General features: G+C 40.1%; 1 protein-coding gene across 1 annotated transcript in view; it reads left to right on the top strand.

The window, feature by feature from the left end:
• Positions 1–1099: 1099 nt before the first annotated feature.
• The window catches only part of LOC119840569 (protein draper), a 28107-nt gene continuing 9930 nt past the window's right edge, over positions 1100–19276 (top strand). Inside the window, exons 1-17 of the mRNA XM_038367257.1 lie at positions 1100–1288; positions 7889–8054; positions 8840–8969; positions 10165–10411; positions 11004–11135; positions 11716–11833; positions 12176–12387; positions 13215–13360; positions 14531–14681; positions 15061–15167; positions 15973–16134; positions 16442–16465; positions 16759–16965; positions 17367–17522; positions 17902–18078; positions 18293–18457; positions 19019–19171. Coding sequence (XP_038223185.1) covers positions 1206–1288; positions 7889–8054; positions 8840–8969; positions 10165–10411; positions 11004–11135; positions 11716–11833; positions 12176–12387; positions 13215–13360; positions 14531–14681; positions 15061–15167; positions 15973–16134; positions 16442–16465; positions 16759–16965; positions 17367–17522; positions 17902–18078; positions 18293–18457; positions 19019–19171 — 2536 coding nt within the window. The 5' untranslated portion in view covers positions 1100–1205. The remainder of the gene's footprint in view (positions 1289–7888; positions 8055–8839; positions 8970–10164; positions 10412–11003; positions 11136–11715; positions 11834–12175; positions 12388–13214; positions 13361–14530; positions 14682–15060; positions 15168–15972; positions 16135–16441; positions 16466–16758; positions 16966–17366; positions 17523–17901; positions 18079–18292; positions 18458–19018; positions 19172–19276) is intronic.

The following is a 19276-nucleotide window of genomic DNA, read 5'->3' as shown; positions in this document are numbered from 1 at the left end:
TATATTGTATTGAACTGGCAAAAGATAACCTCTGTTATAGTTCTCGGCAAAGATGTAGCCACATGCTGTGTAATCCTTCTAGTCTTACTAATATTATGAATGCGAAAGTTTGTGAGGATGTGTGTATGTTTGTTACTCTTTCACGCAAAAACTGCTGAACCGATTGCGGTATAATTCGATACTTAGATAGATGAACAACCGGAATAACATATAGGCAACGGGATAAGGACTTACGCGAGTGAAACCGCGGGACGTTACTAGTGTATAATATTTTTTTAGAATCCACCGAGTTAAACCGTGACATACAAACGATAAAGATATTCCTCGCGTATTATGTTAAGTGTTGATTGATTGATTTAAAGCATGTGCAGTGTGTAGGTACTATGTCTAGGTAAATATGATTATTTTAATCAACCGTGGGTCAGTGCAATCGATTCACTGACCTGTAAATGTTATGACCAATTAATTGCGTGAAAGGATTCGGATTACCGTCGAATATGTGCGCATTGTATATTCATTTGTATTCAGACTGTTACTAGCTTTCGAGACCACCAATTTGCGGTGATCGAACGTGGTTCGATTCGAATTGTTGTTAATTAAATTAACAGCAATGCTTTGTGCAGAATTAGCTGTAGCGAATATGGAAAAGATTCAAATGGAAAATTGATTTTTGCGGAAACTATGATGCAAACTATGTAGTTATGTTCAATATGTTTATATCTTTAGTTGATAGAAAATATATTAATAAGCACATATTACTTGCGAATGGAATATTATTAATTTGCAAGTAGTGCGATGAAAATCACGCGTGACGTTTAGGTTTTTATTTTCTGACTTGTTACATTTAAATTTTGTAATGTACTTACATGTGTTTTAAACATTAATTTATTAAAATATTTTTATTTAGAGTGTATTTAATTAAAGCATTGCACTTTTTTAGTTTCCTTCCCTTGTGTCTTATAGACTAATAGACCAGAGAGAGGTTACGACTAACAAAGCTAGTCAAATACATAAATTTGATAAATTTTGTAATCAATTGCTCGGTAATGTCACACGACATGTTGGAGTTTGTTGTTTGTTGACTGCCCCGTGTAACGTATCTAACATTGTTTCAGACAAAGCACCGTATCGGTGGTAAAGCGTGAACATCGAGCACAATAGTATCGCTATGATGGCGGTTGGCAGCGCGTGATATCACAATCGACATGTGGAAGTTGGTGCTGTTAGCCCTGGTGGTGGCGGGCGACGCCCTGCTCGAAGGACCAAATGTTTGCACGAGGCAGGAGGCGTGAGTATCTGGTTTTATTTCGATGATGTTTCAGATTTAACTTGACCCTAGCCGGTAGTGTGAGTAATGGAACATCCCATATGCCTGTGCCCTGGTAGGAACAAATATGGGCGCATAGTGAGGGGAAATAAGGGGTTATTTATATACCATTGCTTCGAAAGTAGTTAGCACAGTAATTTACAGTCCAGCATTTTGGCGTTAGCCACACGATCTTGATGTTATTCTCGATAATTCAAGTAGAAGTTACTTGTAAAGTTTGATAATCAATAAAAAAGCTGTAAGCTTATTTTTATACATTGTAAGTTTACATAGTACATACTACCTAAAGTAAAAATATGTGTTGAACGGATACAGTTGTACCCTATTTAGGAGATTATTGACTATTATTGAGTTATGACAACCGAGACATTGTTTAGACGTTTTCGACTTTTACTACTGCGTTGTATGTCGATTTTTACACTGTGCTAATGTTATAGAGGACTATTTTTTCCGGGAAAAGTATTAAGATTGTCTAAAAATATTCTCAGCTAACGCAGATAAGTTCAGAGGCGACATCTTATATTCCATATGATTCTGGAGCTTATAAACAGTAAATTGCAATAAATGATTAACTCTCTATGAAGTAGACTTCACTTCAAATGTCACGGTTTACTTAACACCTCGTGTTTGTTATTTTTATCGCATTTTATCATTGCTCAACATTGTTCTACTGCAGTTAATTATACAACAGAAATATACGTCAATTTTACGGCAATATCTACGCAAAGGAATGCAATAATTGGACAAAGAAAAACTTTCCTATAGTAAGTCGTCGATGACTGCACTATATATTTTTTAACCACTCTATAACTTTGTGGGTTTTCAACTTTTCGGACGTGATTTTTTAAAAAAAAAATATTTTGTTATTTGGTCCCAATTTAGAATCTGCAATTATTAATTATGTTTGGAAAATTTTCAAATAAATCATACTGAATGAAGTCGGGAATTTCATATGTTTAAATGAATAAAAGGAAAAAATTCCAACATTTTCCGTGAGTACTTTCGTTGCATTGTGTACACAGAGCAAGGCCAAAGCAAAGCGCAATTATTTAAACATCGTTTTCTTTTTATAAATACGTGACCGGTAAGATGGTGGCGAATAACTTAATGAGCGACGTTCTATTTACAATGTCTCTGATTTTGATTGCATTAACAAGCAAACTAGAAATGTTTTTGTAATCAGAGTTGCTCTGATGATGGTACCATGTAATCACCTCTTTGTTTGATGCTCTGTCAACGATGTAATTTGATAGCCAATATAGATATAGTCTGGCGATAGGGCTGGCACATACGAATAAAGAAAGACTATCGAATAATTTAATTAGAAAAAAAAGTGTGTTGAATATTGTAGTTTCAAACGCGTTGCAATGGGATGAGAGTAGAACCACCATAAATACTTTTCATTGGGATATGTAGTTATATTACATGCATAAAAAGATACGGAGATTGAAAGATTAAAAGATAATTGTTGTAAAAGTTAAGACTACACAAGCAAACGGAATTAAACGGAAAAGGTTATCTCTTCTCAGTAACTCATATCATATGCAGCTAAGAAACAAATTTTACGTTAGTAATTATTTTTAGAATGCATGATATCCTTTATTTAACGCTAGATTGCAGATACTAGATATATGAGATCTAGGCCGTAGGACCCTCTTTTGATACTCGTTTCCAATTCCAATTTAGACATATAGTTTTATCTGAGGTATATACAACCACTACATAAAGTGTTTTATAAACTTTATGTAGTGGTTGTATAATGTAAAATTATCCAAATACAAAATTTCTAAAGTATATCTTGAATTCATAACATTCACTCGTTGTGTAACATAGTATTCCCTAACTCCCGCCAATGTAATGTTTTGATGTTCTTTATAGCTCTCGACCAGCAAAGACCAGGGTCTGGTGGAAGTAACTGTTTTCTTTAAGTTACAGCCATCTAATTATAGTATATATATGATAATGGATGCAATAATTACTACAATAATTGATCGGTTCGAATGTAATGTTTATAATTCGAATAGTATATTTCTTCATATAATCTATACTAGTTACATAAAGCTGAATAGTCTGTTTGGACGGGCTAATATCAGGAACTACTGGATCGATTTAAAAAATCACTCACTGTTTTATGTGTACCTGATCCCTCAGTGCTATAGGCTCTATATGTACTCCGGACGAAGCCGGGGCGGACCGTTAAAGTCTAATAATTAATATAATAATAAAAACAGGTCTTATGCAACCGCCTGACCTGCTGTCTTGCATATCCTATTTATTAAAGAATACTCGGGATTAATACAAATAATATGCTCCATTAATATTCCGCTAAAGACGCGTTTATCTTGAATGAAATAATTAATAATAACATACGTCAATAATTCATACATACCTATTGACATATAACGTTGCAATTATCAGTTCAATGACATATATATAATATGACGTAAGTGAATCACTATCTTCTGAAGTGTAACAATGGTATTATTGCTATTTCAATTTAAGTATGAGTCAATAATAATTAATTAATTTGCAGTCATAAATGTAGATTTTTTAACGTTATTTTATATCAGCATATTATATGTATAACTAGACTTATGCGTGTATTACTTGGAATTCTGTGTGCTATCAGACCTAAAAGTTTTTAGTCTCCATAGGGAATAAGTGCTAAGACGGGTGTTTTCTTCTCGACGTTTCTAAAAACCAAGAAGGTTCTCAATGTAACTGTTTTGTTAATCGATATTTCCGTGGATTGTAATTCTTTTTGTGTTTGATACGAAATTATGATCATATATTTGGTTCCATTTTGAAATCAGGAGTGATGAATTAGTTGTAGAAACGTTTTGTAGAATGATTACAATACAATTCTAGTGTATATGAGTTCGTATGTGATATGTAAATAAGGCCGATATTTGAGATACGTAAACATTAACGGAATTAATTGGGCACGTTGGTAGTTTGATTCTCTGACGCGAGACAAGCTTTGTTTGTTTGAGTTTGCGTGTGGGATGGCGAGTTATGATCGCCACCACTTAATAGACGAAGGATGATAGTATTGTGGTAGTGATGATATTATGATTGTGCATTCGACTGTTGAAAGAATGATATATTAGGTACAAAATAAATATTAGTTCGGTCTAAGTGAATAATAATAACAAAGTGTCTGTTTGGAGTTTGTAACCAGACCTTAGACTAAATTTCCTTTAATCAGAGCTTTATAATATTAAAATAACTGAACTAAAAAACATAATAGATCACATTAAACTTTCTTTCTCTAATTTCCCCCTCGGTTCTTTTAGGGCCAAAACTGGCCAATGTTATGAAAAAATTAATGAAATGCACACAGCTGTTTAAGCGTACCTTTATCAATATTCGAAATCGATTAAACCAATGTTTCAATACTAATAATAATTGAAAGATTAGATGCATTTAAAAAAAGGAATTATTTTTAAAAGCTGTCACCGCTTATCAGTTCAGATCTTGGCAACTCGCCACCAAAACAGGTTCTCTACAATAAATTTGGGCTACGCTGCCGTTGTTTCAGAGAAATTGCCTTCTTTGTTCGTATTATTGAGTGTATGTTTATTATATTGATCACATCGGCGTTGGGGGAGACCCGATTGGTCCTTGTTTAAGCGTTATTATCTCATCATGCTTGCGCCTCTATCCTGCGACGTCAGATAAAGGGCCGCGTTCGGTGTGCATGCGGGTTTGTCTGCTGTAGCAAGAAAGAAAGAAAGAAGAAAGAACCATTTATTTTAACACACACAAATACACAGATTCTTCCTACTGATATTATAAATGCGAAAGTTTGCAACGATGTGTGTGTGTTTGTTGCTCTTGCACGTAAAAACTACTGAACCGATTGCAATTAAATTTGGTACCTAGACAGCTGGACAACTGGAATAAAATATAGGCAACTTTTTATCCCCATTCTATTTCTACGGGATACGGATTTACGCGTGTGAAACCGCGGAGCGCAGTTAGTAATAACATAACATTTAAAAAAAACCTATGGCGTTTTTAGCGAACCACGATAACTGCACATTTGTATCATTGTGCTTTGTTTGGAAATTGTTTTGAATTCAATAATCGACGTGCTCTTAGAACTGATATTGTTTACGAGTTTTAACAATGGTATTAACAAGCTTTTCCACCTTTCCCTAACGAAGTTATTAGCTCTATGACGTCGCTGTATAATAAAAATCATGAATCAAGGTACTGTACGCTGGTAACTTACAACGTTCGTTACCAGATAGTGGACTGAAAACGGGCCACGGACCACGCGGGCTAGCAGCTTCGCACGCGTGAGTTTCACGTCAGCCTGTAGTTTATAAAAGGTCATTACGAGCCTAGACTTCTTTTGAATTGAGATTTTCAGTACAATATTTGAGCATTAACTGTAATAATCGGATAATGTTACAATTTACTATAGTTACACATGATACGGCGAGCCCTGAGAGATACAAACCTTGTTTGCAATTAATTCGACATCCTCAAATGCCCCTACAACTCCTTGATATAATTTATTTATCCTACTTCCCATTTCCTATACTATCCTATTTGTGCGCTAATATATTGTCACTGCATTTAAAGAATTACATGAGTTGTAAAATTGTTTTGCTGTAAACCACTAAATTGATGTGATATAGAAAATAAACGATAAAATAAAAATAAATAAAATAAAATAGCCTTTATTGCTGTACTTATTTTACAATGATTTTCTATACTACTAAACATGTTTACTTTATAAGGTCTTTTTTTTTATTTAAATGAATTATGTATCGGTAAACGGTCGTTTCTAGGTTGCAGCTTGTCTTTCGACATAGGCCTCCTCTAAGAATTTCCACTCTATTCTATCTTTCGCTATACGAGTCCATATTGGACCTGCTATTTTTCTGATGTCGTCTTCCCATCTTCTAGATTGTCTGCCTCTTTTTCTTTTGCTATCTCGTGGTTGCCATTCAGTTACGAGTCTCGTCCATTTCTCCTTCTTCTCTCTTATCATATGCCCAGCCCTGTCCAGCCCAGAAAATAAACAACCTAGTCATAAATAGGATATTTATACGTTTACAATGTGGGTTAAAGTGAACATTTATAAGTTTTTTTATTATATTATGTATATTAAGTAACCAGTAATGTCAGTATGTGTATATACGTCACCTCTTTAAGGGTTTACAAGAGCAAGAGAATGAGTCACGCACACATTTAAACAATCATCGAATCAGCGGTAATGGCCGGTCACGTTGGTACACACCACCGCATGCACACATACGTACATATTATCGCTAAAAAAAAAAAGAATACCCGATTTACTGACAATCTGTTTATTATAAGTAAAGAGTCACCATTAAATTACAATGTCATCATCATCCCTAACATTTGCCACTGCTGCGATACAGGCTTCTCATAGGAAGCCGTGGAAGATCGCGGAAGACATGTTGACATGTCACACGTCGTCGATCATTTTATTCTTGGACATGCTGGTTTCTTCACGATATTTTCCTTCACCGTTTTGGAACTGATGATGATGAAGGTGATGATATCCACATTGACAGATAAATTGGAAAATCAATTCATTTCCTGCACGCTCGCATGGTCTCGAACCCCCCTCTAACAACGATATCCACATCCCTTATCCACCACTTGATATACTGATAATAGACATGAATTTAATATGTTATCATAAAACACGCTTTCAGCTCAAATAACTTCCCCTTAAGCGTATAATGTTACACGTGATAAATTCTTAGAATATTATGATACTGTTATCACTGAGTTCCTGTTACAATTTGCAGCTTCTGTAAACTTAACTAGCAGTTAATATAAGACACATGTGCTTTGTCTTATCTTATTGTTAAGAAATAACCGGATGAATCATGCGTTTTTTACTCTGCCTGGCAAATGATTACTAAGTAGTTGCACGTTGAGTAATTGTACCGAGTTGAGATTTCCTATTATTATTTATCCTTAATGGCTTTGTCAGATGGAACGCGTACTTAGCGCGCGTCAGAGTGTTTATGTGACATCTGGTTTTGACGCCGAAACGTGTTGTACGACGTGGTTATATACCGTCACAGCGTTAACGCTATGATTCGCGTTAAGATCGCGTTCTATCTAACAAAGCCATTTCTATTAGACCATACTGGCAGCGCCCCGCGGTTTCGCTCGCGTAAGTCTGTATCGCGTAGGAATATCGGGATAAATAGTTGTCTATGTGTTTTCCAGTTGTCCAGCTATCTCCGAACCAAATTTCATTGCAATCGGTTATGTAGTTTTTGTCTGAAAGAGTAACAAACATACATACACATACATCCATTCTCACAAACTTTCCCATTTATAATATTAGTAGTGGAGTTAGGAGTTTTATCAAAATAAAAGAATTTGAGATACATTGATTTTTCTATTTGTCTGCGAATTATTATAAATAACACTTCTCTAATCGGTTAAGGAAAATATCGTGTGGAAGAAAAAAAAGAAAAAAGGAAAAAGAAAAAAAAGTATTCTCTTAACTCATCACCTACCTAGCGTTCTCATACAATAATTGTTCATAAAACATTTCAGATACACGACAACAATCAGAGTGTCAGAACAGCAGCCGTACCAAGTGAAGGAGTACGCGTGGTGCCTCAGTGTGCCGCCAAGATGCTCGAAGTACAAGGTCAAGTTCCGGCAGGTGTACAAGACTCAGACCCTGGTGAAGCAGAGGCCGGTGGAGGAATGTTGCAAGGTGAGGATACAGATGTGGGATGTGGTAACAATCTAATATCTAATATTTATAAAATATGTATAGGACTGGGATGACGTTTATTCAAAAGAAATATAAATTAGTAAAAATATCTAAATCGATTCATCCAGGCGAGAGTTCTGAGGTAACACACCGCGCTCGACTCGCGCCTGCGCCACCAGCCCGGTCAGTGCGCGCACACACGCACACACGCACTCGCGTACTGCACCCGCCCGGTCAGTGCACGCACATACACTACACCGATTTTGTGAGTGCAGTTCACACACACAAGCTCCAGCTGACCCCGACAAAAAACATAAACGCACATACATGCGACGTACTTTACTGAACCGGCCCACGAAAACTAGTTTGGTCGGAAACACAAAAAAAAATCACGAAAAAAAATACAGTTGACTGTATTTTTTTTTGTGAATGGAGAAGTTTCTGCTTGTTTTTGAAGTCCTTTTTCATTCTGATGATTATTTTTCTTTTATTTAAAAGACCTGTGGGGTGGGTACATTGGGTCTTGTTCTGACAATTTTGAGGCCGCTTAGTTTTTTGTTAAAAATAATAATATTTTGTATTTTTTGATTATTTGATTTTATTTCGTTTGATTTCATAGTCCTAAGAGTACTGTGCTATGATCGGCGACAGTATCGCATTGCGATAAAGCCATTAATAAAGAAAATCAATTTATCGTATTGTAAACAAACTGTGAAACCTGCAACTATTTTAATTTCTGCTTTCTTTTGCATACCCACATGTCGTAATAACTATAAACCTAACAGGGATACGCGCCGGACGCGCGCGGCGAGCAGTGCGTGCCCGTGTGCGTGGAGCAGTGCGTGCGCGGCAAGTGCGTCGCGCCGGACACGTGCGCGTGCGAGCACGGCTACGGCGGGCCCGCGTGTGATATATGTGAGTAGTGGGTTTTAAACTCGAACTCATTGCAATAAGGTTTCTTTTAGAAGCGCTTTGGAATCGTCATAATGTATAGCTGAATATTTTTGTGTTAGGTACAAAAATCAGTTTCTGTATAGAAGAGTCGTAAAGAAAGTGTAGGAGCTGTACAGACTTTAGCTTAGCTATCGTTTTCTATTATATTTATATTTTGTTTTTTTTTAAATTATAACAATTATCCTGAAGATCTGCCTTGTGGTTCTTAAGTGACCACATGCATATATTCTTATTCCTTAATTTGCTTTAAAATAGTTTTATTATCATTCCATTTAATGTGTACATTATTCGGGTGAAATTAAAATGTTCTAAATAAAACAGAATTGAGAATTTATTGCTTAACGCTAATAATAACTAACAAGACTTGCATTAGAAATAGGAAAATTAAAATAGTTTTGTACTGATGTATATGGAATCTTTTAATTACGAACCGTTTTACACGATGTCCGTTAATGGGTTAACAATAGAAATGATAATTGCATCCTCATGCTTTATTGTGGTATGATTTTGCATACAATTAATCATAATCATAAATACTGCATACAATTTATCATTTTGGATATTGGTCATAATCATAGAATAAGAAGAAAGTTCTCAGAAAGTTTTTATTTTGCCATGAATAGAGAATTATTTTCCATTTTATAAAATACGTTTTTTTCTGTTTTGTCATGTTTGATTTTACGCGAGTTGTACATTTGAAAATAGATGTAAAATCTTAATCTCCTAAAGAATCCTCCTCCAATCGAGTAGTCCCGCCACAGTAATCGAATTTCTTCTACTCTTTCGGTTTTATGTTCCTAAGCGACACCCCACGCCATCTTTTGATTAAGAACCATCACAACCAATACGAAACATTATTTCAATGATTACAATCTTTACAGACTTTTCTTTCGAAATATCAATTGGATCAAAGAATTAATCCAAAGAATTCGAATCTTTTATTAATTATTAATAAGAAATCAAATAAAATGAAATGAATGAAAAAGAATGATCAATTTTTTTCCTTTATATCTAGAAATAAGATTATTACGAGTTTTGAACATGTACTGCCATTTCTAGTGACATTATCATTTGTTTATTGACCATTCATAATGACCCAAAAAAGTTTCCATGAATACGAGTATGGTTCGACGCCAAGTTCGTTCTGTCGTTTCAGCGTGCCCCAGCGGCAAGTGGGGCAGGAACTGCCAGAACTCGTGCCGCTGCATGAACGGCGGCACGTGCGAGCCGCTGACCGGCGAGTGCGCGTGCGCGGGCGGGTGGCGCGGCGACGCATGCGAGCGGCCCTGCGAGCGCGGCACCTTCGGCGACGCGTGCCGCCAGCGGTGCCAGTGCGCCAACAATGCCACGTGCGACGCCGCGAGCGGCAAGTGCGAGTGCCAGCCCGGCTACACGGGCGCTTTGTGAGTATTGCTTTTGTTTTTTTATGTCACCGTCGGCAATGGTGCTGGTGGGTCGCGTGATGGTTAGCGCTGCCACCGCCGATGAACATAAAAGGCGTAAGGTCGCTTGCGAACCTTAGACCTCTACAAATGGATTGCTCCCTATCATTTCCCAAACCCTTTCCAATTGGAAGTCAATTGGAAAGGGTTTGGGAAATGATTGACGAGAGGAATAAAGGAAAGGAATGGGAAGGGTAAGGAAAAGAATATTTAGCTATTTCACGCCGGTTTTCTCTGGAGGTGGGGGGGGGGGGGGGGGGGGGGGGGGGGGGGGGGGGAGTATCCCCGGTGCGACCTGGCCCGATTCGTGCCAAAGTGTGGGAATTTAAACTCTAATATGTAATTGATAGTGGTCAGTTTTCCTTTTGTAATTTATATTGAAGGTGAAAATTGTTATTGTTTGAGTTATTATTTAAATAAATATATCTATGTCGGCAATATATACGTTTGTAAATTTCTTGTACAGTAAATACTCGTCGGTTATTTTCTCACAAAGGATGAAGGAAGGAACCTTAATATTTTTGTGAGGTTTTTTAACGCACTACAATTTCAGATGCGAAGAGGAATGCCCAAAGGACCAGCCATGCCCGGAAAGGTGTAAATGCCAGAACAACGGCGCGTGCAATATCGCCACTGGAGAGTGCGAGTGCACGCCCGGCTGGACGGGCGAAGTGTGTGCGAATACGTGAGTGTATAATTTGTGATTTTGTAGCTTAGTCATCTAGAAATGTCCGTTAAAAAGTTTTTAATTTCTAAATGTATAATACTCGCGTAAAATCAACACACAAGAAAATACTAATCTAGAAATGGTTTGTGTTATTGTTTTCACACAAAAATTACTGGACCGATTTCAAAAATTCTATCATAATTAGAGAGTTGTGTTTTTAATAGCTCATCCTATCCTACTTCCTACTAATATTATAAATACGAAGGTTGTAAGGATGTGTGTGTGTGTGTGTGTGTGTGTGTGTGTGTTTGTTTGCTCTTTTATGCAAAAACTGCTCAACCGATCGTAATGAAATTTGGTACGTAGACAGCTGGACAACTGGAATAACATATGGGCAATTTTTTATTCCGATATTCCTACGGGATACGGACTTACGCGGGTGAAACCGCGGGGCGCAGCTAGTAGGCTATTAATAGACAAAACCGGAACGCACAGCTAGTACAAAAAAAAATAAGTAATGTCACACAGAATCTTTTTCCTTAGAGTATTAATCGGTTTGAGTTGTTTTTGTAATGTTTCTGTTTTTCTACCACTTCAGATGTCCGTCCGGTTTGTGGGGCCATAACTGTTCGCGCACGTGCGAATGCGCGAACGGTGCGAGCTGCCACCATGTCACTGGCCAGTGCCAGTGCGAAGCGGGCTTTACCGGCGATAAGGTATTGTATAAGTTTAGTTGTAAATATCTGTTCTTATAAGTTTTAAGTCATGTATGTGCCTTTGACGAAATCAATATTTATGTGATATTTTTATACATCTGTGAGGTTGTCGATTGTTGTTTTATTGTTCTTTTTGTAACTCGATGTTTCCGTGGGTTTTTAAACGCTTTTTTATATTTTTTTTTTGTGTTTGATGGGAAATTTAATATCTGTCACTGTGAATCTAAGGAGGGTGTGGTTCCTCCCTCCCTAGAAAAAAAATTCATATAATATAGTTTCACAGTGGTATCGCTTCACAGTAGTAACAATAATTGACCGTGTGTGCCCCCCCCCCCCCCCCAGTGCCTGGACATCTGCCCGGCGGGCACGTTCGGCGCGGGGTGCGCGGGGCGCTGCGCGTGCCGGCACGGCGGCGCGTGCGAGCCGCGCGCGGGCGCGTGCGCGTGCCGGCCGGGCTGGGCGGGCGCGGCGTGCGAGCGGCGCGCCTGCCCCGACGGCCGCTGGGGCCCGCGCTGCGACCGCGACTGCGAGTGCAACCCGCACACCACCGAGCTGTTAGTGTACCCGTACCACGCACACTTGCACACGCAACACACGCAACACACTTACACACACATCTCGGTTTCGAACTGCTAGTATTTGGTGTCTGGTTCGGTTGGCGTGCATTTCGCACATTCATACGTACACTCACACAGGTGTGGGAGTGTAGTGTGTGTGCATTGCCGCAAAACAGCTGTTCTGCAGTAATACTAGTTTTATCTAGCAAAAGAGTTGATTTGTTTGGTTGAATGCGATAATCTCAGGAACTGATCCGATTTGTATCCGATAGATAGCCCATTCATTGAGGACAGCTTCAGACAATATATGATCGACAGGCTTCGGCTTCGGCCGGGGCAGACGACTAGTCACTGATAAAACAGAACCAAACTCAATTTCAATTCCCGTGGATTTTTTGGAATAGAAGCTTGTCTTGTCATGTCCTTTCTTGTATCTGAAAGTTTTATCTAAATCGGTTCATTAAAGAAGAGACAGACAGAACAAGCCTATCTCTGACTCACCACTACACGTACTCCTGCCACCAATAAACGTCCCTCTTGCATCGCATGACGTCGACAGTTTGCGCCGTCACTGGGTACACAAGACAACGTATGGAACAGAATCTTACTACAATTTTGTTATATACGTTACAAACAGTATAAATTGTATTTCTATTATTTTTCTTTCACATATAAATTTGTATTTTTTTATGTCCTATCTTCACTTACCACACTTCCATTGCTGCTCTTCCAATTTTTGTCCCCATCTCTCGTGTTGTGTACCATGTTCCCTGTTCTCGCCTACTATACTAAGAGTGCGTGTGGTGTGTGTGTGCGGTGCGCAGGTGCGACCCGTGGTCGGGCGCGTGCGCGTGCGCGGCGGGGTGGGCGGGCGACGCGTGCGACCGCCAGTGCCCGCTGCTCACCTACGGCAAGGGCTGCCGCGGCGTGTGCCGCTGCGAGAACAGCGCGCACTGCTCGCCCGTCAACGGTGCCCGCCTGCTTTCACTTATCTCTACTGATATTATAAAGCTGAAGAGTTTGTTTGTTTGATCGCACCAATCTCAGGAACGACGGGTCCGATTTAAGAAATTCTTTCAATGTCAAAAAGTGAAATCCCGTATCCCCTACTGGGATATGGGGCAGATGATGTACATCTGTTTCACTGATCGATTTTTTTTATGGACAATTATAATATATTATATTCTAAGTAGGTGATCAGCCTTCTGTGTCCTGCCAGACCGATACATTTTTTTTTATTGTCCCAACCGGGAATCGAACCCAAGACCCCTCGGTTCTACGCTCACGCGTTTACCACTGTACCAAGGAGGCGTCAATGTCAGATAACCCATTTATTGAGGAAGGCTATATAAGTACCACGGGCGAAGCGGGGGCGGACCGCTAGTTTTATATATAAAATTCCCGTGTCACAATTTTAAGGTACCAAACTCCACCGAAACGGCTGAGCCGATTTCTATTAAATTTTGTTGGGTTGGGTTATTGGGTATGTCTGAGAAACGGCCAACATCTATTTTTCATACCCCTAAATGATAAGAGTAAGGTAGAACACGCTTTTATTAAGTCCACTTGTATGTTTGTATGTAACCGATTTCTTTGGACTCTATTATGATCCACTTTCAATGGACAAATTTAATTAAATTTTTGTAGACTTATCAAGAATCGGTCATAATACAGTAATTTTCATGAATTTATCTGATTATCCTGATTAGAGTGTATAAGAGCAAATGAGACAATACATTTAATTTTAATGTTATGCTGTTAATTATTAGTTTGAAGGCATTAATGACAAAGATGTACCATTCTAATTATAAAAAAATCTTAAATTTAGTTCAGGAAGTCTACAGACCACCATGTGAATATTATCTCCTTACAAGCAACTTCAAAAAAGGAGGACGTTATCTATTCGACTCTATATTTTTATGTGTGTGTACTTCTAATTGGGTTGAACCGATTTTTATGATTGATTTATTGATTGTACGTTGGTGCCTACTACGTAGTCCCATTTAAATTTGATCTAGTTCTGAAAATTTCAAGGCAGCTTATTATTTTTTTTTATAATTATATAGTTAACATTAGTGCCCATAAAAGTAAAATAAGCCAACGCAATTTTCATGAAAAGAATGTAATAATAAATGTACAGGCTCGTGTCTCTGCGCGCCCGGGTACCGCGGCGTGCACTGCGCGGAGGCGTGCCCGCAGCCGCTGTACGGCGACAACTGCGCAGACTCGTGCGACTGCCGCAACAACGCCACGTGCTCGCACGAGACCGGCGAGTGCCGCTGCCCGCCCGGGTGAGTGGGCACACACACGCACACACACACGCACACCTGCACCTACACACATACGCGCACACACACCGGCGGATTTAACACCCGATTCGGGAGGTAAGTCATGGGGCTTATGACCTCTCTGGGCTGAAAACTTTGTATGTTTTAGCGTTCAAAAATTAGTGAAAAATGCTGTAATATTGTGTTATTTACACCAATGCGGATATTATAAAGTTGTATGTTTATTTTTAATAACCTTTATTTACATTATCACTATCAAAACTGGATTATATCTTCTTGTGACTTATGAGACACCCCGGTTGATCCTTCGAGTTGGTTGTCTCGTAATGCCTATACTTGTATAATTTTACAGTAACTCCATGTAATAATTTTGTTTAAACAGTTTTGACGGCCTAAAGTGTGATCGTCCTTGCGATGGAAAGACATTCGGGCTGGGCTGTCGGCAGCCCTGCGACTGCGAGAATGATGCACCCTGCAACCCTGTTACTGGTAAATTATTTCTTTAAGTTTTTCTATAAAAAAGGAAAAAGAAGGGACCGAATAAGTTGAAAATTAAGTATTAAAATTAAAAAAAAAAACAATTATTAAATCGCTTCCCCCGCCCCCAGACGGAAGTTCTGAGAGAACAAATAAAAAAAAAGTATGAACAGGTACTGCAGTTATTTGAATCGTTTTGTCTATTTTGGTCCTTTTAAACCAAAAACGAAATGAGGTAACCTGGCAATTTTTCAGGGAGTTAGTCTTTTCGAATTCCACTTTGTACACACTGGTATAATGGAATTTATACCTTAATATTTTTTCTTGCTTAAAACTTTCAATTGGCGTAAGAGCGGCGTGAACTGCATTTTGGTACATCTGAGTTTAAAAAGGATATATAAGTAACGCCACTGGACCCGAAGGATCGTATACTTTTATCAACCCTTCCCAGATCTTTCCAATATTCCCATTAAAAGTCGGGACGGAACGCCCCTGTAAATGTTCACCGACGGTGGTAGCACTCACTATCAGGCGATCCACCAGCCTCATTGCAAACGATGATGTATACAACACAAATATAATGATATTCTATGATTATTTTTGATGTGAGAAAATTATGTAAATATTTCGTCTTAACTGCTGCGATATTATCATTATATGTATCACTCCTAGGGAAGGAACATGTCCTCTTAACACAGGTATTGCCAAGCAAGAGGGCCTGAGCCACAATCTGCTGTTACTAATAATATAAAACCTATTAAGTAAAGATTTGTTTATTTATTTATTTATTTATGTGTTGTTTTTCCCGGGGCTACAGGCGAGTGCGTGTGCGGCCCCGGGTACACGGGCCCGCGCTGCGCGGCGCGCTGCCCGCCCGGCACGTACGGCGCCAACTGCTCGCTCGCCTGCGACTGCGCCGCGCACGCGCTCGCCTGCCACCACGTCACCGGCCGCTGCCTCTGCGACACCAGCTGGAGAGGTGAGCCCGCCACCCTCACCAGCACCATCATCATCACCATCACCACCATCATCATAATCATCATTTTCATCACCATCACCATCTTCATCATCATCATTGTCATCTTTAACATCATTAACACCTGTGTCTAAAATCATCATCGTCAATTATAGGAAATTAACTTAATATGTTTAATCTACTAAAATATACTAAAATAATACTTTTGTGTTTGAATGATGATGATTCGTACATAAAACTCATATTTCCAGTAGGTGCAAAGCTTGAACATCCGTGACGTATCATTAAATACATATCGATTTTAACTCAGGTCTAGCTAGGAAAATGGGACTGGGTATGTATTATATTAAAGGATGATTATTATTAATTCATTCTTTGCATTTGCCTTTTGTTAAGGACTACAAAACAATTGCTAAAGGTTTGATAAGTATAAGATTTTAAATGACTTTTAATAGAGTTCTCGCTTCTAGTGGTATTAGTATTGTTTTCGATGTTGTGGCGGTATTTGAATTTATTTAGAAGTTAAATGCCAATAGACCAGAAAAGTAATACCTTCTCGCTTCGATTAAACACGAAATCAATAAAAGTATCCTTATGTACGATATCCAAAAAATGATGCACCCGCAGGAGTCCGGTGCGAGACGCAGTGCCCGCCGGGGCTGTACGGCGAGGGCTGCGCGTCGGCGTGCGCGTGCGCCAACAACTCGTCGTGCGAGGCGGCCAGCGGGCGCTGCGTGTGCGCGGCCGGCTGGCGCGGCGCCGCCTGCGACCTGCCCTGCGAGCCCGGCCGCTACGGGGCCGCCTGCGCGCAGCTCTGCCCCAAGCACGTCAACGGTGAGGGGCGCACGCACACGCACACGCACACGCATACGCGCACGCACACGCACACGCAAACACACACGCACACGCACACACACGTATGTGGGTGATGATCCAAGCTTAATGAATGGAATGGGGCATGTAGGTGGGTCATATCCTATCCCAGCTTAGGAGGCTCAAGCGAATTAATGGTGAGAGGTATTGTGTTGGGAGGTGAATAATTTACTCTAATGATCCCAGTTTAACAGAAGCAAAAATGTTAATATGATGAGTGTATGTATGGGCCTAGGTGTGGATCGCATAGCCACACGAACCCAGATTAACAGATCGCACGTATGAGGCACAAGAAAATGTTAAAATTTATAGTATTTGTAAAACTAAGAGAGATTTTAAATAAGACTCCATACATTCCGCAGGCAACACAACGTGCGACCCAGTCACGGGCAAGTCGGTGTGCCCGAGCGGGTACACGGGCGTGACGTGCGAGTACCCGTGCCCGCTCGGCACGTACGGCCCGAACTGCGAGGGCCGCTGCGACTGCCGGAACGGCGCTGATTGTCATCACGTGACAGGTAACGGTTTTGTTGCGTACTAGGCTTTACCCGCCGCTTCGCACGGGATAAATTCGAAGTAGTTTAATAAATGATATTATACACTCTATCTATTAATAAAAGCAAATTAAAAGTACATTAAAATCCATTGTGTAGTTAAAAAAAAAACTAAACATACATACATAGGGACAGATGACATGACGGGAAATGACATTGCTTTATACTATGTAGTGATTGGCAAATCTTCGGAACAGAGTTTTGTTGATAAATGTCATAATTTAAATAAAATGAGGTTATCAGGTCCTTTAGATAATTATGTTTTTGTTTTTTAATTATCTTTAGTGATTTGTATGTATTAATTAGAATGGAATTATAATGAGAGGTGAACCCCGTATTCCAGGCGAGTGCCAGTGCCTGCCCGGGTGGCAGGGCGCGCGCTGCGCGGCGGCGTGCGGCGCGGGGCAGTGGGGCGCGGGCTGCTCGCAGCCGTGCCGCTGCGCGCGCGGCGCCGCCTGCCGCCCCAACGACGGCTACTGCCGCTGCCCGCCCGGCTTCACCGGCACCTACTGCACGCAGTGTGAGTGCGCGCGCACACACACACACACACACACACACACAATAGTTTTGTTCTTAAAAATAATAGTTTAATTTATCTCCACTGTTACAACCGTGTTTAATATAATATTTACCATATTAACCTCACTTCATACGAAACCGGAATTACCAATATGATTTTTATATTCTCATTGCTATAAAACAATTAATAAACCGCGATTTATTTGTGTGCGCAGTTTGCCCTGAGGGCTACTTCGGCGACCACTGCATGGAGGCGTGCAACTGTTCGAGCAGCGGGCACTGGACGTGCGACCCGGTGCGCGGCTGCGTGTGCGCGCGCGGCTACATCGGCGACGCCTGCGAGCTGCACGCCAGCGACGCCATCACCGTCGCGCAGACCGGTATGCCTGTGTGGATATGTGTACGCACGCACACGCACACGTGTTAATAAATACGTAACAAATACTTGCGTACGCAACTTAACGTATAGACAATGCATACATCTATACGTTCGTACGTACGCACATGCACCCGTTAACGTAAACTCAAGAAAAATATATATTGTGTTAACGAGTGAACCTACTTATATTTGCTTACGCAAATATATTTAGGTTCACTCGTTAACACGCCTTCGTGTACATGCACATCTGTACTAACTCATAAACAGTTTTGGAGCATTAAAATTAAACTTCACTAATATTATAAATGTGAAAGTTTGTTTGTTTGGCTGTTTATCCGTCAATCACATTAAAATTACTGAACGGATTTTGATATGAAATTTAGTACACAGGAAGGGTATGTATGAGCTGTCTTGGGTGGTTAGGACACTTTCTATCTCGATTAAACAGCCATTAAATTTTTTGTAAATGGCGGGGGAAGCTAGTAATAAATAATTCGAAACACAAAATTTTTTTTCTTAATGCATAGAGTTAACCCCCCCCAATGATAAGAATGAATTCCAGAGGGCACGAGCCGCGGCGCGGTGGCGGGCATGGTGGTGGTGTCGGGCGCGTGCGTGTGCGTGGCGGCGCTGCTGCTGCTGCACTACCGGCGCCGCGTGCGCCTGCTCAAGCGCGAGATCGCGCACGTGCACTACTCCGCCACGCCGCCGCCCGGTGCGTACCCGCGCGACCGCACAGCCACACTACCACACTACCACACTGCCACACAACCACACTACCACACAACCGCACAACCGCACAACCACACAACCACACAAC

Source organism: Zerene cesonia, chromosome 6, assembly GCF_012273895.1.
Source record: "Zerene cesonia ecotype Mississippi chromosome 6, Zerene_cesonia_1.1, whole genome shotgun sequence".
Lineage (NCBI taxonomy): Eukaryota > Metazoa > Arthropoda > Insecta > Lepidoptera > Pieridae > Zerene > Zerene cesonia.
Note: the sequence above shows the minus strand (reverse complement) of the source record. Positions and strands in the feature narration are given on the sequence as shown.